At 41.1% G+C, this 25,221-nt stretch overlaps 1 protein-coding gene across 1 annotated transcript in view; it reads right to left on the reverse strand.

The window, feature by feature from the left end:
* Positions 1-3,119: 3,119 nt before the first annotated feature.
* The window catches only part of LOC126249248 (uncharacterized), a 431,463-nt gene continuing 409,361 nt past the window's right edge, over positions 3,120-25,221 (reverse strand). The window contains exons 3-4 of the mRNA XM_049950905.1: positions 23,392-23,552; positions 3,120-5,845 (exon numbers count right to left, since the gene is read on the reverse strand). Coding sequence (XP_049806862.1) covers positions 5,786-5,845; positions 23,392-23,552 — 221 coding nt within the window. The 3' untranslated portion in view covers positions 3,120-5,785. The remainder of the gene's footprint in view (positions 5,846-23,391; positions 23,553-25,221) is intronic.

The following is a 25,221-nucleotide window of genomic DNA, read 5'->3' on the forward strand; positions in this document are numbered from 1 at the left end:
GGTGAGCTGCAAAGATATCTTCTGAATGTGTTGCTTTTTCCATTATCTGTTGAGTGGGTAAAACCCATTGCTTTTTAAAGGGTACGAACTCAAGAAGACAAATGTCTGCACTATAATACAGTCGTTCAACGATTGGCAAGGGGCATACAACACGAAACATCAGGCTTGTGGTCACTGATCAAACACGCTACGTGCACTCGGCTTTTCAACAAGTGAAGGACATGTACCCCAACCTCAACCATGTGACATGTATTGCACACGGTCTGCTCCATGTTTTCGGAAGTTTTAGCAAGAATTACTTTAGAGTAAATGGCTTCATTGCCGCTCCGAAGAAGATTCTGGTAAAGGTTCCCAATCATCAAGTTTCGTATCAAGAAATGATGGGGATCCACCTTCCACAGTTCCCGTCATCATGAGGTTGGGTACTTGGACAAAATGTGCAGTTCTCTTCTGAGAATACTCTGACAATAATGAAACACCTCATATGTGCGCTAGACTCAATCGGTACAGCACTCATCAACTAGGCCCAACAATCAATCAACAACAAAAACCTGGATTTGAAACTATTTGTAGTGTATGTTATTCAGCGTTTGGAAGAAGAAGGTATGGAGAAAGAGGAAAAGTGGAAGAAGGTAATGAGTGTTATGGATATCCTTAATTAATTTGTTAAAGACAAACTAGAATTAAATTTGAAAAACTATCCATATGTGGAAGCCCTTGCAATTTTGACTGAATTTCCTTTATGGTTGCTAACGAGATATGCTCCGTTGGTTTCTATAGGTATCGAGTCGACTTTCTCAGTATATTACAAGCTATTGAGCACAGAGCGCCACGACTTATTTTCAACAAAATCGAAATGATGTGTGTAATCCAGTGTAAGAGAACCCTGTAAATCGGACAATGAAAGTTAATGTAGCTGTCTTAAACCCAGATAAAGTAAATTCATCAGCGCCGTTTTCTACATAATTTCAGAACCTTTTTCCCCTTTTCTGACCATAATATACGCCTCAGAATACTTTAATTAGTGATTTTTTCTGGTACTCTTTTCTCCTTATGTCGTAACATCTTTTAGAAGGGTTCTGTTTAACTTGTCTACATGACGTGTTGCCGAATGAGTTAGGAGCGAAATTTTCAAATATTTCTAATCAATGTTTAGTTTTCATTAAAAGTGTTCTTTAAGTCACTGTATTCATCCAGTAATAAACGAAGTCTACTAGAAAATATGAAAAGGGAAATGTTATACTATTAAATATTAAAAACAGCTTGCTTTTCAAATACTTCAAAGAACAACTTAGACAAAAATAGCTATACATTTTCCCTTGAAGTGTATTATATCAACATTTATTGCAGTCTGAAATAGGATAACAACATAAAAATTACAAATTCCACAAGACATCATCATCATCATTTAATACTTTCACAATTCGCAGAAAAAATATTTCAGCAGGTACAGCTAAGGCCACTTACTAAATGTAATAGCAGATAACATAATAGAAGTCTGATACATCGAAATAAATGATAAAAATACCTTTTTGAACAGTAAAAGAGATTATCTGTAAATAAGATGTCATGTCCTAGCTATCGTACTCCCTACTTGATGAATACTAAAATGTATTCTTACAAACTTCAAAAATATTTTTGGCAGTACTTTCAGAAAAGATGTAAGAAGTGTTTTCCGTAACTGCTAAGTTGGACACACACACAGTCACAAATACACACAGACGTGTACAGATACAGCCACATGAAATGTATGCACATGGGGAGGCGCGCACACACACACACACACACACACACACACACACACATAAACATCAATTTGCACACATATTAAAACAAATACTATTTAATTACAACAACGATAAAGTACATTTAAACAATAACAATAATGAAGGAAGAACTGGTTATTTAAATTCTGAGGTAATAAACAATTCCACAAAAGTTTTATGATAAGAATATTATTTAATGAACTGTAAACTATCGCCACACTCTACAATGCAGTCTGCAGGAAACACAATGTCGCTCATTGGCCTGAGGTACATTGACGCTTCAGTTAATAACCACTGAGACAATCTCATTGTATTTTATTTTTATACATCAAACCAGTGCATCTGTATTATTAACAAATAATTTCGTAACAACTGATACTCTACAATAAGGAACTGCTCCCCTTCAATTTAAAGTACCTTAGTGAGGAATGTATGGTAATTGTTCCTTCCTTGTAATCCAGTACCTTGCGTCGTTAGTTAATGTTGTGAATCACATATTCATTATATCGCAAGAGACTGATAAACTAAGTTCGTTATCTGTAGCAGAAGAAATATTTTTATGGTTGTACATATTTCATAATATGTGTGGTTCCTGTCAATATGTTCAATAAAAGATTTCAGAACGAATGTTGCAAAGACATTTTCTGTGTCGTGCCTCAAGTGTGTTGCTGTCACCTTGTAGATACTTCAATGAAGTGAGTATTTACAAAAGGAATTTTTGCACGCAAAAAGTACACATAAAGCTGAAACCTTATTATGGTTGGAACTTCATACTGCACATTCGTATGAGCAGTTATTATTAAGATTATTACGATAGATAGTAATCTTCCATAACCTATGGAACATCTCATAAACATAAATACTTAAAAGTATCGTCTTAATTTAACATTTAATCGAACATTTATTAACTATCTGCGACATTATTCGTCACGAACACATATATCTTCCATTCCTTACTGGTTGCATTAACTTTTCAGTTAAAACCATTAATCTAGTGCAATGTGCTTCATAACTACTGTAAAATACGAGTAACAACAAATGTGGCAGGATCAATCTCGTATCACAATGTTGCAGTGCTTTAGAAATTCGACGTGTCTGAATAAGTAGCTAAATTGTGCTGTTAAAAAGTGAAATAAATTATTAATTGGAATGCCAACTTGTAGATTAAAATAAAGTACACAAGGCATTGAATAACATTAATCAATGTAAAATAGTTACACATTTGTTTACAAACAAAAATTCCTAGAAACACATTTATTTAAAAGGAATATTTTACTGATACACAACTTTGAGTTGAAATATGTCTTCGTTATACGAAATATTCACAACTGAGTTTGCATAAGAACAGATTAAATTTTTTTGTAAAAGTGCAGGACTACGAGTAGTTTTGAGGGCATATTGCTTCATTATTGTGCAAATACACCTAATCCAAATGTCACTATATTTGCTGACTTTATAAACTAATTTCCTCTTTGCACCATCTGCATATAATACGTAAATATTTATAGACTATGAATGTTGGAGAATTTAAGAAAAATATCCTCGAAAAAGCTACACGGTATTTTTTCAGTCATGTTTTTCCCTAGTTTCTATAGCTTGGCGAGAATTTAGAGTGAGGTTCACATATCTGTATCTGTGGGGTAGGGTGGGGTGGAATTATGACCAAAATAGAGATCTATTCTTGCTATTCTTTTTTTATTAGGACCGTTATTTCACAATAGTTTTCTAATCATGTTCAGATAGCTTCAGGAGATGACATCTTCATCTAGAACATACAAAAGCTCGTTTGATCAACCTGATACATGTTACATAGATGCGAAACTTAAAGTATATTGGACGTTTCTGACGACATGTATGTTCAAAGCCATACCTGCTTTTCATAATTACTTCTGGTTTATTGATACACAGGTTTGGAATGTAGAAGTTACTTTTGTTTCAGTAGTATTCGTAACTAGTCCTTGTGAAGACCTGTTAAGATAACGATTTTACGGAGTATATTGCGTTGAAACAACTGTTCTGTTTCTGTAGCAGCTATAGATTAAAATATTATATTTATGCTAGTAAATTCATGTATGTAGCATAGTACTCACTTTTGGTTTGAGTAAAGATGTGACTCTGAGTACCGACTGAAACTTGCAACTTTCAGACGTACTTTCAGTCAAAATATGATGTACTTCTTTTTTAAAAAACTAAGGGTAAAAATGTTTGAACATTTGAAGTGAGGTATCACAATGATAGTAAATCCAGCACCATATATCCTTGATTTCTGTAAGGCATTTAGATTATATGAGAGGAATGAGGCACAATTCCGCATAAGTGTATATAAGTTAAACACAGGAATGTATTCTTCGTCTTCGAGGATCGATAGAAGGTATATTAGAAATTAATTTCAGCAGCTTAAGTAATCTGAAAGTTAATTATTTAGCATTATATAAACGTTTTCTGTACTTTACCACTTATCTCAAAGCAGCATCCGTTGCACCTTTTTGCTCACGTAGATTCCCATGAGGAACATTTACGGCTTCTATTTTGCACCAAACCGCGTCTGAAGTCATACTGTGTCGTATACAGTAATGATTAACGACGCAGTTTTGCCCTTCTTTCACGTAGCAATATATGTCTTCCAGAGCTAACAGTATTTAAATCAAAAGTGTTTCTTTTTGATAATTTTTCTCGTTTCACTACTTGAGATTCATTTTTGTTTCATAATGCACTGTTCATTCTTAAGATGGCTCCAGTGATGTGTGCAAAATAAGTGGCCTTTCACTTACATCGTCGCATTAACAAAGTCAGACCAGTATAGCAGTCCTCAGCCTTTACATTATCATTTCATAAATCATAAGTCATGGAAAATAAAAAGACACTACCGTTATGTACAGACACATATTCTAATAACCCAGTAAGAACAAGTGCAAGTAACTGATTTTACACAACCAGTTGTTGTTGATGTTTATTCACCAGGTTCTTGTATTTATTTTACAACGTAGAAAACATATGTTGAAGTTTTTGGCACTGCTCTGAAGCGTTACTGGACAACGCATTCTGAAGAAAGCGAGACTGCTGCCATCGATTTGCTCTACAAAAGCAAAATTTAATTTCACTGCGTGCACTAACAGAGAATACATGTGAATGTGGATTATCTACTACACTACAGCTTACATTGATTACTATTACAATACATATTGACACAATATATTGCCAGGTAACAAATAAATATTCAGTAGCCCGTTGACATCACAATAGCGCCTACATACATTACAGCAATTCATATACATAAGCAACTTCTACTAGTTATCTCCCTCTCGATGAGAAATCACGTAATTTATTCATCACTTATTATATCAGTAACTACAGTATGGTTGTTACATGAAGTAATTACTACATAAAGGGGATACTGATTGTATGGCACCCTGCTGAGGCTCTGGGCAGGCGGCTGACAATAAACCAAATGGATAACGCGGTTTTAATAGAATACAGAAGTAGATGGCACTCTTTCTGCTCGAGCAGAATAAAAATACCGTTTCCCACTTCTAGTGAGCCATCTCAAAATTGAACAAACTCAACAGTAAGAGATTGTTAGGCTATATATTGGTCTTCTGTGAACTTAAAAAAACCGTGTTCATCTGTTATTCCGTGATGTCTGATAACAGTCTCATGAAATTATAATAATCTAACAAAAGGAGACAGCACTATCCTAAATGTCTTTGTTGAATATTTAAATTAGTTGAGCTAGAAACATATATATTTTTAAGTAGACATGCCTCAGACTATGAACGCCTCTACAATCTTTCAACAAAAAGTATGTAACAGACACGTAAACTTTTTATACATTCAGATAGAAATATTTCATCTCATCTACAAGGGTCGGGACAATAGGATGAAAGCTATGAAGCGCCCAAAACATTGAAACAGCACAGTGCAATGCGTTTAGGGTTGGGATCTCGCTCTTGGAACCACGTGAGGTATTGTAACAGACGAAATAATTGAAATTGATTGGTTTCTGGACAGAACGTCGCTGTTTAGCGACCTCGTGCCCACCGCAACAGCGCGTCCGCCAAGACGTCTAGATGAGCCTTAGTCTGAAACAAAGAAAAATAAAAATTATTAAGATATAAGAAGAGTTGCGTTCACTGTACATAAATTATAAGTAAACCAATTATGGTAAATGTCGGTCTTCAATAAAGAAGGAATTCTCATTCATTTCTGTAACACATCAGTACTGTCGCTTAACGCAGTAAGTTATCAAATATGTGCAACGGACGAAATCTTCTTGTACTGCACGAAGAGCTTTTACACCTAGCAAAGGTGAAATTTTAATTTTTAACTCTCTAATTGAGGAATAACCACTTGCTTAGGCTTAATTCACTACAAGGTCACAACACAGTTAATGTCTGGCGATAGTACCAGTGCGAAATTTTCTCGGCTAGCAACATTCGCAGGTTTTAATTTCAAGACGTACCGTGTGAATCTTAGGGGTAAGTTTATGTCTCTATTCACTGTTTAACGTTGGCTCCTTTTATGATTTCTTCTATATATACCTAGATGCTCCTCAGGAAATAGTGCCACTCCTGCCTGGAACGAAGATCACCAGCTCTCTCATTACACCGGCTTCGACTGGAATTGTGGACGGAGACATCCATCAGTGCACCTGAGGCTTTATAAGACACGGTATCAGCTGAAGAAAAGAACATGAAAGTCAGCATTTGGTAAATGTAATTGCTGTAAAAAAGGTTCCGTTGAATTTTCTCCACCAATCTGTTGTACACCGTGATTCGACAAGACTAAGCAATGTTTATCCCTAAGAATCATCTGCTGGGCCCAGTCAATATGCTATGCTCTGCTTTCGACACCGCACTAACTTCGGCAAAAACTGACGTTACAATAATCGAGCGAAATGACGCTGCAATAACCTCAGGCTTTGCTCTGTTTTAAGTCGAACAGCGTAAAACCCTCGTCAGTTCTTAAGACAGGTTACTCATGGTTTCCCTAAAAAGGTTTGTATGAATGTGTGGACGGCACTTAAATCAAATCAAGAGTCTAAATTTTCCTTCGTTGTTGTTCAGAGCAGTTCATCATTCCGACCATCGTATTACAGTTAACAGCATATTTGTCAAAGCAAGCAACTTCATGGTACTAGCAGGGCGAAATTTGTCAGTTACAGTGCATATATAGCGTAAATCACAATTAAAACCAAAAACTAATGAGAGAGAAAAGTATATGATAACAGTAGAAAAACAGTACAGCAAACATGCGTACACAAGCGAGCAGTTCGCGATATAATTATCAGTGTGTGTTTACGAGCTGCTACTGACTTCAGTATGATATACACTGCCGCAAAAACAAGTTAGTACAGCCAGTTTATTCAAGATTTATTGTTGCATCAGAGTTTGTGGAGTACATGAAATGATTACAGATGAATAGCACAAACTGTTCTGAGGTACGAAGTATCGACGCGTGCTGTAACACCTATATTAGTGTGTGGGGAAGCCTTCACAGGCGCCAGTGCAAGCGCTGACTCTGGTATCCAGTCAACCGTACAGATAGCGAAAACTGTGTGGGGATACGTTACGCCACGCCAGCACGACCTGTTTGCGTAGTTCCGTAAGAGTTTTTGGTTGACGAGTCACGCAGTTCACATCTCGCCTCGTCATATCCCGGGCAACGGCCTTGCCGCAGTTGATATACCGGTTCCCGTGACATCACCGAAGTTAAGCGCTGTCGGGCGTGGTCGGCGTTTGGATGGGTGACCATCCGGGCCGCCATGCGCTGATGCCTTTTTTCGGGGTGCACTCAGCCTCGTGATGCCAATCGAGGAGCTTCTCGACCGAATAGTAGCGGCTTCGGTCAAGAATACCATCATAACGACTGGGAGAGCGGTGTGCTGACCACACGCCCCTCCTATCCGCATCCTCCTCTGAGGATGACACGGCGGTCGGATGGTCCTGGTAGGCCATTCGTGGCCTGCAGACGGAGTGCTCGTCATATCCCACACGTGCTCAATTGGAGACGTCCGGAAATCGTGCTGGCCAGGAAATTGCTGTGCCTTGCAGAGAACATTGTGTTTTACAGACAGTGTGTGATCGAGTATTATCCTGTTGGAGGAACACATCGCCTTCCTGTTGCAGGAAAGGCAAAAGAAACAGCATAACAGCATTCTGCACCCATCGAGCGCTGGTTAGCATCCACTCCAGAAAAACCAGGGGTGAACGGAAGTTGTAGCTTATCGCACCCAAGACCATGAGCCCTGTGGTGTGGCCAGTGTGTCTCGGACGAACGCTCTCTACGACACAGCGCTCTCCATGTCTACGTCGCAAACGACCATCACTTCCGTGCAGGCAGATTCTGCTTTCAACCGCTCAAGACTATGGTGTATCTTTCCTCCTTCCAATTGATCATCTGACTGCACCAATCGACCCGTGCAAATCGATGCTGTGATGTGAGTGGAAGACGGGCTGGAGATGTGCATTCCCGTAGTCCCACTATCAATAACCGGTTCGCAACAGCTCGTGTTGACACGTTTGGACTCACAAGCCCTCTTATCTGTGCTATGGTAGCAGTACGACCTGCCACAGCTGCCTTAACGGAAAGACGATCCTGGGGGGCGTTTGTACTGCGTGAACGTCCAGAACCTCGTCTAAGGTTATGACAATGCTCACATGACCGGTGATACCAGCATCGTTACGTGGCAAGGTTGGCTGCTTGCTTCACATGACTGCACCAAACTGTGCGTACTGACTGTGAGCATTCCGTATGACAGGGGAGACGCAGGTGGCGCTCTGGTAGCTATGCCGCTACGCTATCTGTTGGCGAACGTCTTTAACCCCATTATCAGAACCTCTACCGTCCTCCAGGTGACATATGCCATCATCGGATCAAAATTGACATCGTCTCTCCAGGTGTACTATATTCTTTCCCAGTAGTCTACACTACTGGCCATTAAAATTGCTACACCAAGAAGCAATGCAGATGATAAACGCGTATTCACTGGACAAATATATTATACTAGAACTGACATGTGATTATATTTTCACGCAATTTGGGTGCATAGATCCTGAGAAATCAGCACCCAGAAGAACCACCTCTGGCCGTACTAACGGCCTTGTATGCCTGGGCATTGAGTCAAACAGAGCTTGGATGGCGTGTACAGGTCCGTCTGCCCATGCAGCTTCAACACGATACCACAGTTCAACAAGAGTAGTCAATGGCGTCTTGTGACGAGCAAGTTGCTCGGCCACCATTGACCAGACGTTTTCAGTTGGTGAGAGATCTGGAGAATGTGCTGCCCAGGTCAGCAGTCGAACATTTTCTGTACCCAGAAACGCCCGCACAGGACCTGCAACATGCGGTCGTGCATTATCCTGCTAAAATGGAGGGTTCCGCAGGGATCGAATAAACGGTAGAGCCACGGGTCGTAACACATCTTAAATGTAACGTCCACTGTTCAAAGTGCCATCAATGCGAACAATAGGTGACCGAGACGTGTAAACAATGGCACCCATATCATCACACCTGGTGATACGCCAGTATGGCGATGACGAATACACGCTTCCAATGTGCGTTCACCGCGGTGTCGCCAAACACGGATGCGACCATCATTATGCTGTAAACAGAACCTGGATTCATCCGAAAAAATGACGTTTTGCCATTCGTGCACCCAGGTTCGTCGTTGAGTATACCATCGCTGGCGCTCCTGTCTGTGATACAGCGTCAAGGGTAACCGCAGCCATGAGCTCCGAGCTGATAGTCCATGCTGCTGCAATCGTCGTCGAACTGTTCGTGCAGGTGGTTGTTGTCTTGCAAACGTCCCAATCTTTTGACTCAGCGATCGAGACGTGGCTGCACGATCCGTTACAGCCACGCGGATAAGATGCCTGTCATCTCGACTGCTAGTGATACGAGGCCGTTGGGATCCAGTACGGCGTTCCATATTACCCTCCTGAAGCCATCGATTTCATATTCTGCTAACAGTCATTGGATCTCGACCAACGCCAGCAGAAACATCGCGGTACAATAAACCGCAATCGCGATAGGCTACAATCCGACCTTTATCAAAGTCGGAAATGCGATGGTACGCATTTCTCCTCCTTACACGAGGCATCATAACAACGTTTCACCAGGCAGCGCCGGGCAACTGCTGTTTGTGTATGAGAAGTTGGTTGGAAACTTTCCTCATGTCAGCACATTGTAGGTGTCTGTAGCACGTCATCTTCGTGGTGTAGCTATTTTAATGGCCAGTAGTGTATGTGAATCAATCGCAAGTTGTTCTCGTTAAGCAATAGATGTATTCCACCGGTCTGCATCGGAGTGGACAGGGATTCTATATACACTAAACCAAGCTCTTCTTACTTCACGATGTGGTATGGCGTGAGAGAAGCTATGTAGCTGATCACAAATGTTATATTAAGACATTTCGTGCCTGGTACGTCTCAATGCATATTTAAAATCTCGGTCTGATTCGTCTTGAAAAAATGCTAAGTCGATATCGGGGAAGATTATAGCAGGTTGTCCACCCATTTAGGTAATTCTGAAAGCCTTGGAACGGTGGTGCTCCGTTAATGGTGATAATTAAGGCAAAGAAAATACCACACCTCACCCTGATGTGCCGGTATGATACGTTATAATAAAAAACGTGGAGTAATGCAGGCACAGATGCAAGGTGTCCAAAACGGAAAGTACGCACACAACGTTATGTGCGAGTGAGCAGATCCGTCCAAGGAATTTCAAGTTAATGGTCAAGAGATCAACTTACGATACAAACGTTTCAGGCATCCGTCTGTGTACCGCATCACTCGCACATATTCTCTAGTATTCTAAGATTTACTGTCATGGAGACTATGACTTTCCATAATCTTAACGTTGATTTACCACAGAAAAAAAAAAAAAAAACGTTCCTCTGGATCAGTGTGTGTTTTTCATACCTATATGTTAAGACCAATGTGCTATGTGCTAGGAACTCTCCAAGCCAATCACAAATCTAGTGTGAAATTTCCGTATTTAAATTCATATAGTTGATAGTTGTACTCAAAACGTCTGAACTCAAAACGTGAATGAGATGATGATTTTTTAAAAAGTAAAATTAGTCGTTCTTAAGTATGTGGGAAACACAGATATAAGCGTTGTGTAGCTAACAGATGTTTCTTTCTTTTTCCTCATAATATGAATTTAATTTCTCTGTTCAGACATGTCACTCGAAGATAGATGGCAGCGCCTTACAGCAATTACTTAGGGTGGTGGCTTAGAATAATACGACGATTATACCACCGAAGTTCTCGACCAAAAGCTCATGGGGTATTGTTATTTTGTCTTTAAATTTGCAGTATAGGATAACTTCCGTATGTAAAAATACAGAGCGTGCACTTTTTACTTAGTGAAATGCTAGGAAGTACTCTTCCTATCTACATATTGTGAAATTCAAGCCCTTCACTCAACCACGGCTCTTGAAGCTTCGTATATACAGGGTGTCGCATTTATCTTGACCACCCTAAATAACTGTTTGTCCAGGTGCAATTCTGTGTATGTGCGTGTGTGTGTGTGTGTGCGTGCGCGCGCGCGTTCGCTCGTATGTGTGTGCGTGTGTGTGTGTGTGTGTGTGTGTGTGTGCGCGCTCATGACATGAATAAAGTGCTCCATGAGTGTGTTTGTGTAGCGTACATACCCACGAAACTGGGCTCATGGGTCCTCAGTTGTCTATAAGAAGGCAGTAACAAATTGCAGGAAGACGTTTGGCGATAATACTGGTAGTAAGGACCCATCACCATGGACTTTACAGCGGCCTGGGTGAAAGATTTTCATAGGTACCTTCTTCCATTTCAGATATACCAAAAAGAACCACACATATTAGTTGGTTGTCATAATTCTGTGCATCAAGTGCTATAGATCTTCTTGAGTGTAATGTATTGCACATCTGTTGCCTAGCTAACTGTGATGTAGTGTGCTTCGTAGCTTAAGTTGCGTGTCGCTGGTGTTCTAGTATCTGTTTTCTTTAATACGTAGGTGTGACAGCACAATACTATTTCTACGAACACGCTCAGATCCCCTAGTCTGTATAAGAGGTATACGATGTTGAAGGTAGTATTATTTAGAATTACTTTGGCTATCATCCTTGGAATAGAATTTTAGTTCCACCAAAACCATACATATCGTTTAATTGTCATAAACTACCAGTGTCCTTATAAGTCTCTAACTGCTGTAACCCGTCTAATTTTCACTGCCTTTTGCCTGCAACTCAGAATTGTGACCATCTGTCGCGACCTCTTTCAAACTCAGTGATAACGCCGTCTTTGTCACCTTAAAGGCACTTCTGACTGACATCAACTCGCCACTTAGAATCACAAAGGTAACTAACGCTCATGATCATTACAGCTTGAATTTAAGGCATATCTGTTACATCCTCATAGTGGCGCTGCTAGCGACTCGCATGACATCGTCTTTCAGATGTAGAAACACGCCTACCGCCTTTTGTTTATCTCTGATGGACAATTATGGCCTGGGGGACGTCTGCTGGTACGTATTTCTTGATTCAAAAAATTTTACCAGCAGTCGTAAGTTTTAGTTTATAACAAAACATAAGATTATGAGTATTAATGACAATCTAGAGATAGAGCGCATCATTGATAAAGGTGAGACATTGGATGTTCTTGAAGATATGGAAATCTACATCCATGCGGGGAACGAACATGGAAATATTTTGAATGATCAAACTGAATCAAAGAATAAATTATTTTTCGAAATTTTTCACGAACTATAGCGAATTGAAGCCTGATATCTGGAAAGAATGTTGTATGGATAGCATCTGCGCGTGTTAGGTCTTCCCATAGTTTGTTACGCGTTGTGATTCTGTATTGCAAGCGATCTACATGCCAACGATTTTACCTTGTATCGACCATTACCGTTTACTGTCTTCTTTTAACCTTTGACTTAGTAGCACTATCTGTGACCTGTGTGCAGGCTCAGTCACTGTCAACCGTTCGCAGGAATCTCTTCCATAACGTTAAGTTGGCATGCAATACGTACTTAACTTACGTCTTCTTGAACCTTCACGATCATCTTTAATGCTTTGTGTCTCTAGATAGGATTTTGGATTCCCGTTTTTAGGCACCATTCGGTAATATTGTTAGTACTATAATACCGTGTGATCAGTAATTTTTACTCTGTAGTACCCATTGATATGATGAATTAGATCATGGGATTTTAGTAGCGTTGCACCAATGTAGCCTCATTTGAGGGTTATGGTTAGGTTCAGGCCTTGCACTGATATCATAAGTGTACACATCTAGATACAGATAAGATTATTTTATGATACGTTACTTGATAGCCGGCCGCGGTGGTCTAGAGGTTCTAGGCGGGCAGTCCGGAACCGTGCGACTGCTACGGTCGCAGGTTCGAATCCTACCTCGGGCATGGCTGTGTGTGATGTCCTTAGGTTAGTTAGGTTTAAGTAGTTCTAAGTTGTAGGGGACTGATGACAACAACAGTTGAGTCCCATAGTGCTCAGAGCCATTTGAACCATTTTTTTGAACGTTACTTGATACAGCTTTTTGTAGAATGTTTACTGTATTTTTACTGCTTCATGTCCCTACTGTTTATATTAGGTAGATGTGTGAGGCAATACACTACTGGCTATTCAAATTGCTACACCACGAAGATGACGTGCTACAGACGCGAAATTTAATCCACAGAAAGAGGATGCTGTTATATGCAAATGATTAGCTTATCAGAGCATTCACACAAGGTTGGCGCCGGTGGCGTCACCTACAACGTGCTGACATGAGGAAATTTCTCATACACAAACAGCAGTTGACCGGCGTTGCCTGGTGAAATGTTGTTATGATGCCTCGTGTAAGGAGGAGAAATGTGTACCATCATGTTTCCGACTATGATAAAGGTCGGATTGTAGCCTATTGTGATTGCGGTTTATCGTATCGCGACATTGCTGCTCGCGTTGGTCGAGATCCAATGACTGTTAGTAGAATATGGAATTGGTGGGTACAGGAGGGTAATATGGAACGCCGTGCTGGATCCCAACGGCCTCGTATCACTAGCAGTCTAGATGACAGGCATCTTATCCGCGTGGCTGTAACGGATCGTGCAGCCACGTTTCGATCCCTGAGTCAACAGATTGGGACGTTTTCAAGACAGCAACCATCTGCACGAACAGTTCGACGACGTTTGCAGCAGCATGGACTATCAGCTCGGAGCTCATGGCTGCGGTTACCCTTGACGCTGTATCACAGACAGGAGCGCCAGCGATGGTATACTCAACGACGAACCTGGGTGCACGAATGGCAAAACGTCATTTTTTCGGATGAATCCAGGTTCTGTTTACAGCATAATGATGGTCGCATCCGTGTTTGGCGACACCGCGGTGAACGCACATTGGAAGCGTGTATTCGTCATCGCCATACTGGCGTATCACCAGGTGTGATGATATGGGTGCCATTGTTTACACGTCTCGGTCACCTATTGTTCGCATTGATGGCACTTTGAACAGTGGACGTTACATTTAAGATGTGTTACGACCCGTGGCTCTACCGTTTATTCGATCCCTGCGGAACCCTCCATTTTAGCAGGATAATGCACGACCGCATGTTGCAGGTCCTGTGCGGGCGTTTCTGGGTACAGAAAATGTTCGACTGCTGACCTGGGCAGCACATTCTCCAGATCTCTCACCAACTGAAAACGTCTGGTCAATGGTGGCCGAGCAACTTGCTCGTCACAAGACGCCATTGACTACTCTTGATGAACTGTGGTATCGTGTTGAAGCTGCATGGGCAGCTGAACCTGTACACGCCATCCAAGCTCTGTTTGACTCAATGCCCAGACGTGTCAAGGCCGTTAGTACGGCCAGAGGTGGTTGTTCTGGGTGCTGATATCTCAGGATCTATGCACCCAAATTGCGTGAAAATATAATCACATGTCAGTTCTAGTATAATATATTTGTCCAGTGAATACCCGTTTAACATCTGCATTCCTTCTTGGTGTAGCAATTTTAATGCCCAGTAGTGTATTTACATATGATCGTTCATTTGCTTGTCATAGAGATCGAGTTATCTGCATGTAGCACGTGTTGCCATTGGTATTTCAACTCCCGGCAAATGGTATAGTTGACAGTTGAAGTGTTATCGTTAGCATTTACAAATCTTCCATTTTGTTTTCGGTACCAGCAGCAGTTTTACCGTATTTCGAGGTTTATATAATTTTCCTGGATCCACTTTACTAATAGTGAATCAATTTAGTGTTTTATTGTTTATAATGGACCAGTACATATGGGCTTAAATAGAACTACCGTATTCCTATATTGAAGTAATCTTAGCTTGAGGTATAATAGGTCTTTGTTAAGTATTTTACACCCATTGGTTAGCATATGACGTTCCTTTTAATACAGATTCGCCGGCCGGCGTGCCCGTGCGGTTCTAGGCGCTTCAGTCTGGAACCGCGTGACCGCTACGGTCGCAGGTTCGACTCCTGCCTCGGGCATGGATGTGTGTGATGTTCTTAGGTTAGTTAGGTTTAAGTAGTTGTAAGTACTAGTGGACTGATGACCTCAGATGTTAAGTCCCCTAGTGCTCAGAGCCATTTGAACCATTTTAATACAGATCCTCTATTAATAATATTCCTATCACTAGTCCAGTGGAACTGTATTACGTAACTGCTTGTCATATGAAAGATCGATGTGACTGATAACAGGGCACAGTGAGGTCGTAATTTTGGTTGCGTATACCTAGATATTGGTCATTGTTATTTCTGCCATCATTTCTTTGACGAAACATGTTGACCGATACGGGGTTGTCAAAGATGTTCACCGTGATATATTCGGACCGTTGAGTGAGACATGTAGTTTGGCAGCGACTCACTATATTCAAGTGGGACGCTCTCTGTCATAACTTTAGTACCGTTTCGGCTAGAATAACCACAACTGATACTGGCACGTTTACCGTTTCTTGTTTTTTAGTTCACTGTGGCAATGCAAACCTGTTCAGGGATATAAATGAAACCAATCATATCTTTCATTCTTAGCTACCAGTTATTTGTCAATATTCGCAGTGTTCGCTATGCATGCTATTTTCTCTTAATATGTCGATTTCCATTGGATTTTGTGTCAAGTTATTCTTGATACTGTGACAACTACTTGTCTTACCATCCGGGATATTGCGTAGGCTGTAAATATGCAAACTATCGTAATTCATACCTTATTACGTGACATTCTACTTTACATGAACGATTGTGACCCATATACACTTGGTGATCCATAATCTAAAACAGTTTTATAGAATTTCATTATTAAAAAATGATGCACTTTGTTTGTACGAAACTCTTGACTGTACGCTGTCTAGTACTGATTTTTTAATGATTTTACATGCTCCGTAGTAAATCTGTCATGTAAAATAGTTTTATGAATAATAAATGTTTACACAAGTTTTAATCTGTTGTGCTAGATATACAGAGAGGTTTGCTTTAATGCTATTAGCAAATATATAGATATGTTTTAGCATATTTGTGCTGGACGTACACATAGATTTGATCTAACGTTAATATTTACATTGTTTTTAAGTTTAAGCGCCATTATGAATACCTGTCAATTGTAAACTTGAACTGTACACCCTTATATCACCACATGTTCACTCCTTTAGTATGCAGGGGCCTGCAGATGGCAATACTGAGTTGCCGAAATTGGTAGCATTTGACATATAAAATAAAATAAAACATACGGCTGTTGGTAAAGTTTTTTCAATCAAACCTTTTTGGTATTGTGATTTTCTTTTCGTCAGTGTGTTGTAGCAAGGCTTCTCAATGGAGTATGGAGGTTTTCCCCGAAATACGCTGCTGAATCTGGTGATCGATAGAATGATCCAATAATAATTTTCAACTCACGATTGTCAATCGTGTTGAAACAAATCCCCATACGGACTCAATTTATACTTTAGATTATTTAAAATTCTTACCTCTTGCCGAAAGTATAGCACCTCTCATTCCATGGGTCCCTTTTTCCGGGAACCCTTTGATTTGTCACGAAGCCCGCATCTCGTGGTCGTGCGGTAGCGTTCTCGCTTCCCACGCCCGGGTTCCCGGGTTCGATTCCCGGCGGGGTCAGGGATTTTCTCTGCCACGTGATGGCTGGGTGTTGTGTGCTGTCCTTAGGTTAGTTAGGTTTAAGTAGTTCTAAGTTCTAGGCGACTTATGACCACAGCAGTTGAGTCCCATAGTGCTCAGAGCCATTTGAACCATTTGTCACGAAGGTCTTTATTTTGTGAGCTACTGGTTTTAGCCAACTATCGGAGGTAAATGAAATGTAAGCTCTACATTCTGTCAGTTGTACTTTAATCCATGACAAATTTTTAAAAATACTACTACAAATTACCGCTGATATCTTCATATTCATGTTTAATTCGGATAGTTACTGAATTCCGATATGAGTATTTGGGAACCAGCTGAAGTAACGTTTATGCTGATTGGAATGACGTTTACGCAAGATTTTATGATGGTGAGAAGTAGCTAATCAGAGTTCTGCTATATGTATTTCGACAGAAGAATTATATCTTCTAAACGGAATAGCTCCCATAACGTTATAGGCTATGGCTTGCTTGCAGAGCTCAAGAGATTAGTTACTGTAGCTCACACTGTTACTAACATTGTTCCAGAGTTCAGAACTGACCTGAGAGTGAATACGTTAAGTAACAGTTCTGTAGTATATCGCCGGCCGAAGTGGCCGTGCGGTTAAAGGCGCTGCAGTCTGGAACCGCAAGACCGCTACGGTCGCAGGTTCGAATCCTGCCTCGGGCATGGATGTTTGTGATGTCCTTAGGTTAGTTAGGTTTAACTAGTTCTAAGTTCTAGGGGACTAATGACCTCAGCAGTTGAGTCCCATAGTGCTCAGAGCCATTTGAACCATTTTGTAGTATATCCTTGTTTTAAGTTTTTATTATTAAAACGAAACCATCTGTGGAGGTGTGTGCAAACAAAGTCACCTTAAGTGGTATAGGTATACTTCCACTGAACATTGTAATGCGTTCCCAGTATTAAATCGTAAAAGGAGCACTTTCCAGTTAATGGTTAGAAATAATTGTTAGAGCTGACATGTGAAACACATTTGTATAGAGAGACTATAGTAGGAAGATGACTTCTTGAATTCTTTATCTTCTACATTGTTTATTCGTTTAAAAACGGAATGCAGCTGTGCTCCACAGTCATAATTCATTTTGCTAAGATTTTGTGGTTGATGGATCATATTTTATGCTTCAGATTCTCGCAACCCTCTCTACTTCTTATGTGGACTTGTCGAAAAAGACGTTTATTACCACTTTTGCCAAATACGTTTGGGTACGTTTTATAGTAAAACTGGTCTTGCTTATCATAAATTTAACTGCAACATCTAGGTGTGGGTTGTTCAAATAGGTAAGTACTCATGAAATTTGTTGATGTATGCAAGCAAACAGAAATATATACTTGTTGCTAATCACCCGTTAATTCGTTCCTTTTAATTTCATATTGTACTTCCACATTCATTTCCATAAATTTGCTGCAGTACGTAAGTGTGTCCTTTCCTAACAGGTGGGTACCCGTGAAATTAACCGATATATGCTAGGAAATAGAAATCCGTATGCGTTGCTAATCATCCGTTAATTCATTCCTCTTGATTTCATGCAGTACTTCCACTGACACTGCAAACCTTGCAAAACGGTCTAGAAATATTTGACTGTATTTCGATGAGCTAATTGGTGCGAATGTATAAGTGCAGCAGACTTTAAATATGCGAATCTTGGAAGGTTATGTCGGTAAAACAGTAGTCTGATTGTGTCGGTACTTCATTGTGAAAAATGGCGAACACACTTGTAATTTTTATCATTGGCAATGTTATGAAAAAAATATACCAGCTATACCGCACATAAAACGCCATATGTGTTACCTAAGAAAACTGGAATCATCTTCATATTTTCGAAGCGCAATGACTGCTCCATTCTACGAGAGGCGTTCAGTATGTAACGCAACCCTTTTTTCTGTAAGCAGGTTGGTTTTATTCAGGATTCCAATACACCCTATTATGTCACACACTTTTCGTTACAAAACGCTATTTTTCAACCTAATATCCGTTCAATGTGACGGCCTTACGCGACCTTCTCATGGTATCACTCAAATGGTACAAGTCGGAGACAATGTCTTACTACATCAATAACTTCCCCATCAACCAGAGACTGCTTCCCGCAGAGTACAACCTTCGGTGAAACAGACAGATGAAAGTCGGAAGGTGTGACATCCAGACTGCAGGGTGGATGAGGACGAACAATCCAATGAAGTTCTGTGGTTCCTCTCGGGTGTGCAGACTTGTATAAGGTCTTACTTTGTCAAGGAGAAGTTGGTTTGCATTTTTGTGCCGACGAACACGTTCACGTTGGTTCTTCAGAGTCCTGAGGGTAGCACAATACACTTCACAGAATAACCTTGTAAGAGCCCAGAAGGTCGTCGCCATGACTTTACCGGATGAGGGTGCAGCTTAAGACAGGTAGTGTGGCGCACTCTATGGATTGCTGTTTTTTTCCGATTCGAAGTGATGAACCCATAATTTTTTTATGTTGAAACTCTTCCACTGGGGCCGGCCACTGTGGCCGATCCGTTCTAGGCGCTTCAGTCCGGAACCGCGCTGCTGGTTCAAATCCTGCCTCGGGCATGGATGATTGTGATGTCCTTAGGTTAGTTAGGTTTAAGTAGTTCTAAGTCTACGTGACTGATGACCTCAGATGTTAATTCCCATAGTGCCTAGAGCCATTTTTGTCTTCCACTGGTCCGTGTTTGCATACAAAGGTGGTGAGGATCGCAGCGAGTACACGCCTTTGAGTAGCCCAGCCGATGGACTAGTAAGTCAGCATTACCAACAGAGACATCCAATTCAAGCGCGGTGTTTGATTGTGCTCCGTCGACACCTCGAATGTGAGTGTCCGCACGTTCCAACATTGCAGGAGGCACAGCGGTGTGTAGCCGGCCAGCACGCTGGAGATTTACGTGGTCTTGTTGCGATGATGACAGACGCCCCGCCTAGGACTCACCGTGGCTTTGTTCACTGCCCGGTCTCCATAGACATTCCGCAAGCGCCTGTGAATATCTGCGATGCTTTGGTTTTCCGCCAAAAGAAACTCAGTCCCAGCGGCCTGCTTGCAACAAACGTCTGCTACAGAGGCCATTTTGTTTGCTACGTATAGCCTCACCAACAATCGGAACTTCATGCAGCTGTGGGAGCTGAAGCGATAATATTCCACGATGTCCAACAACAAATTCAACATTTTTTCACCCGAAACTGGCCAAGGGAAAAACGTGTTGCATTACTTATTGAACGTCCCTCGTATTTCGGGTGTATTGCCGGATATATTAAGCTTATTTTTTTAGGGTATTTACCGTTCAGGAATCTTCAGAGAGGGCTTCTGCCAGCTTGAAGCCCACAGTAGTTTGAGATATGTTGATGACAGGTTTTTAGCGTGGCGCCATGGTGAAGATTCATTACAAGAATTTTTAAACCATCTTATTATATTCACAGATAAATCCATTTTACAATGGATATCTAAAAGTAGGAATACATTTCATTCTATGATGTTTTACTTGGGCAAAGATGTGATGGCACTTTGGAATACTCATTACATTGAAAACCGACGCATACCAGTTTATATTTACGTGTAAATCGCTGCCACAATCATTCCAAGACGATGTGTGTTCTCAGAAGTTTCGTTCACAGAGCTGACGACAGCAGTCTGCAGGACAAGCTTCTGCACTTGAAGCGATCTTTTAAAGCTAACGGATATTCTCCACAGCAGATAAGTAAGGCGCTATGAATGAATCCGAAGGTGGGAATAAGGAACACAGAAGAAGACGCAGCAACATTTGAATTCAAACTTTCCTGCCATACATGGGAAGCTTATCGTTTAAAAAAGGGCGAATTCTCTGCAACCACAAAATAAAAGTGATTTTTTGCCCTCTCCCGAAGACAGCATCACTGCTTTAAAGATCATTTGATGCTAAGGAAATCTGAGGTTTATAAGATCTCCTGCAAGTTTGGCCTTTCATACATCGGACAGATGGCTAGGACAGTCCATGAAAGATGCACGGAACACCGTAGGTACACCTGGCTCTTGCAGCCCAATAAATCGTCCGTGGAAGAGCGCTGTATTAATACTGGTCTCTCTATGTTTCACGAAAACGTCGGAAGTCTGGGGTCGACTTCATCTTTTGGGGACTAGTTGGTGAAAGAAGCTGTTAAAATTAGTTTGACGACGAATTTAATTACTTGAGAATATGGTTTCACTTTGGGTAAGCCATGGCATCCGGCGCTTTCTTTAACAAACCTGCAAAGACATCGCGACGTAGCAGCTCACCGTGATACATCGACTTTCCAGATTCGATCGATCGCCTAGTCACGGATCAATCACGTGCCTATGTGTACTTCCTTGCCGCCATGGAGATATATGACAGGGAGCCGACATTGCGTCACAAAGTTTAAGCCGACATTCGCCATGCTAATTGCCACAAATATTCATTCGGTTCTGGTGGAAGGGTTTTGATAAAAAAAAGCCAGATTGCGTCGTTCACGAGTGCAGTAATCATTGTCACTGTAGTGTGTAAAGGAATCCCATTTCATTTTTAAGTTCACTCGTAGTAGTGTTACATACTTCTCATTGTGGGTATTCGAAACGTATAACAAAAACGATGCGACATGGGTCTTATTACTAAATTAAGTATGCACATAAGGCCCGAAGTGCATGAAAACGCCTTCCTAGCGCTGTGTTATTCACGAAACCGTTGCGCACACACGACAGAAATAACGAACGAGAAGCAATCGTCTGCTAATGTTTTGTGGCATCTAACAGGGCAGCGCCGGCTTCAAAATAATGTGCAATAAGTCTGTAGCCTCTCCTCTCCTTATTGTATCTCCATGGTCGCCACCGAGCAACGCCTCTGGCGCCTGTGTATCTCTGACCACACGCGCATTGGCGCGGTCCGTCGGTTACAAAGGACACAGCGTGTTGTGTAGCATCAGTCATTCGCCTTATTCAGAAGGAAGTTGAACGGTATGTAGCCGAAATATTCGAAGAAGAATCGTAATTTAAGCAGCTGCGCTCCCGAAATTTAATGGATCAAAACTGGAATTCTGTGATGGTGGTGGGTATTATTCGAGGTTCATAAACATTACAAGGAAATGGTTTGTGAATTGTAACACAGCGTTATGACATCTCACATGTGCTCGTTGGTTGTTACACGTCAACTGAGGACGCGCGACGTCAAGGAAAATTGATCTTTATGCACCTCAGAACGTTATAGTATTTTTGTAATTATGTGAAAATGGCATTTCGCAACTGTTAAAATATTTAAAGTACCTCTTTAACGAAGTTAATTTATTAATGTTGTTAAGGGACTTTCAGTATCAAACAATATTACATCGTGTAATGTATCAATGTTAAAAATATTACAGTCACTTTCAGTCAGCGAAATTCTGCAAGAAGGGTAATATTATCACTAGAATAACACATATTAGTACAGTCGGTATTCAGAGCAGGCGAGGTGCTTTGCGTGTAGGAATTGTGGAAGGCTATGAATTCTCAGAGAGCGGCGCATTCTGGAACAATGCGAAGGGACACCATAATCGACGTGCGGGCGACCTCGCTGAAAAAACCAAAGTGATGTTTCCTACAAGACTGGTTTTTCTTACACAACTTAAACGTCGTTTTACACGGTGATCATATTCTTCTTATTCTTCCACGAATCGATATCGATGTATAGTCAGTGTTGTACTCTGAAATTACTCTGTCTTCTTTTCCGTGTAAGTATTGCAACACCTAGTTACCGAGCGAGGTGGCGCAGTGGTTAGTACACGGGACTCGCATTCATGAGGACGACGGTTCACTCCAGGGTTCGGCCATCCTGATTTAGGTTTTCAGTGATTTTCCTAAATTGCTCCAGGCAACATGTTTTTGAATGGTTATAGCACGAAAACGGTACTTTTCTCAACATGAGTTCCCATTCAGAATGTTATATACTCAGTCCCCTCGATATGTCCTGTAAGGTTGTAAGGGGCATTTTAGAACGCCTTGTATAATTACGATGACGCTAGTATTATTATACACATGGAGTAGATAAACACAGTTGACGAGAGAACAGTCTACTCTTAAAATTAAAGATGCGCTGACGAATTTCATAGTGAACCGTCACTTGAATATGGCATAATCGGCTGAAATTGCTATCATGATAAATAAATACCTTTAATAACAGTCCAGGCGTCAAATGATGTCCTTTCTACAACAATGCTAGCACAGTTGAACATCCGACGTTTTATGCTACTTTCGCGGTAATTTTAACGTGGCTATGGCAAACAATTCTTAGTCGAACTCATGTGGGTATTAATGTTGCAGCGAACACGGAATGGATAGATACAATTCTTTTCTCCAGGCCCCCGTAATGAATAAAAGATGATGAGTTGCTGTTAACGTCGTATTCTATCCGAATTCTTTAAATTCCAACTAAACGCGACGTGGCGTCGGTAGTTTTGAAGAAACGAAGGCATATAAAAGAAATATGAAGGAGTTAAACTTTGCGCTAAATTAAATCTCCTGTACTCTGCGGAGAAAAAGAAGCACTCAGTTTTACTAACCGTCTTGTAGAACATGCACGCCTGGCGGTCTTCGTCCTCCCCGCTGGGACAGTCGATGAATCCGTCGCAGAGGACGTGGTCATCAATGCACCGGTAGCGGCCCATGCGATCCGGTGTTGGGCACGCGAATCTCTCCATCCCGTCTTCCGCAGGGGGACATTCTGTAACAAAAGTAAGGAAATTAAGATATTAGTTCCAAATTAGCCATTAATGTCAGATAACAAATTAATCTGGGCCATATCTCCCTCAACGGCAACATCGGACGATTAATTTTAGCTGAAACTATTGATCCATCATCGACCTATTCACTATAAATGTCCGAATATCTCAGTTTTGTTGCAACGTACAAACCATAATAAAACTCCCTTCGAACCAGACGTTGTCACAATGTTTTTATGACTCTCGTGATATAATCGAAATGGGTCAATAGTAATCTACAGTGGAAGTAAAATTTTACTTTGGGATGTCATTTAATGTCATCTCAGAGGGTAATGTGCGGCAGAGATAATGGGTTTTAGAAATAACGGCCCGCCGTTCCGGCCACGCACCGGCGAAACGGTCCTACGATCGCCGTGTTATTCATGAGTCAATGGCATCACTTGACAATGTTTGGAGGGGCGTACGGTCAGCACACCGCTCTCCCGGCCGTTGTCGCGTTAGCAGATCTGGAGCCTCCGTCAAGGAGCCTCAAAACTAGCATGACGAGACTGTGTGGACCTCTTTTTATTCCTTTGTCCAAGGAAAAATACCTGACAATGCCAGCAAACGAACACGGGTCCTCTGCATGGTAGCCATTTACAATGACCGCCCGGCGACGGAGGCGGAAGGTTTTAGAAATTGTGTGTGACTAACTTTTTTTAGTCCAGAGTAAAAGAGTAATGATAAAAAGAAAACGCTTTCCTGATGATTTTCACATACTATTTACTTGAGTACTAACCAGCATTCGGCTTCAGGGACCTTCGTCAGTTGCTACCTGGCACAATTACGAACTTCATTGTTTGATTAAGTGTACGATGAACTGAAATTTAATTTTTTTTAAACAATTTGAAATATGTATTTGCAAATTAATTCGGAAAAAGTTTAGACGAAACTTCGAAACTAAACTCTGGTTTTCTTAGAGTTATACACTAAGGTGACTAAAGTAATACTATATTTCCTAATATCGTGTCGGACCTCATTTTGCCCGCGTAGTGCAGTAGCTTGACGTGGCATGGATTCAACAAGTCGCTGGAAGTTCACTACAGAAATGCTGAGCCATGTTGCCTCCACAGCCGAGCATAATTGCGAAAGTGTTGCGGCCCAGGAGTTCGTGAACGAAAAGACCTCTCGATTGTATCCCTTAAATATTCGATGGGATTCAGGTAGTGCATTTTGGTGGCCAAGTAATTTGCCCGAATTGTTCAGAATGATCTTCAAACCAGTCGTGATCTATTTTGGCCCGGTGACATGGCACGATGTGATCCAAAATAGTTTTGGGAACATGAAGTCCATGAATGGCTGCAAACGGTCTCCAAGTAACAAAATGTAACCATTTCCAGTCAATTATCTGTTCAGTTGGACCAGAGGAAACTATCCATTCCATGTAAATACAGCCCACAGCATTATGGAAGCACCATCAGCATGCGCAGTGCCTTGTCAGCAACTTGTGTCCATGGACTCGTGAGGTCTGCGACACACTAAGATCATACCGTCAGTTCTTACCAACTGAAATTTGGACCCATCTGATCAGGCCATGATTTTCTAGTCGTCTAGGATGCAACCGATATTGTCAAGAGCTCAGGACAGGCGCTGCAGGCGATGTCGTGCTATTCCGATGCCATAGCCCATTAA

The sequence above is a fragment of the Schistocerca nitens genome, chromosome 3 (genome assembly GCF_023898315.1).
Source record: "Schistocerca nitens isolate TAMUIC-IGC-003100 chromosome 3, iqSchNite1.1, whole genome shotgun sequence".
NCBI classification, from domain to species: domain Eukaryota; kingdom Metazoa; phylum Arthropoda; class Insecta; order Orthoptera; family Acrididae; genus Schistocerca; species Schistocerca nitens.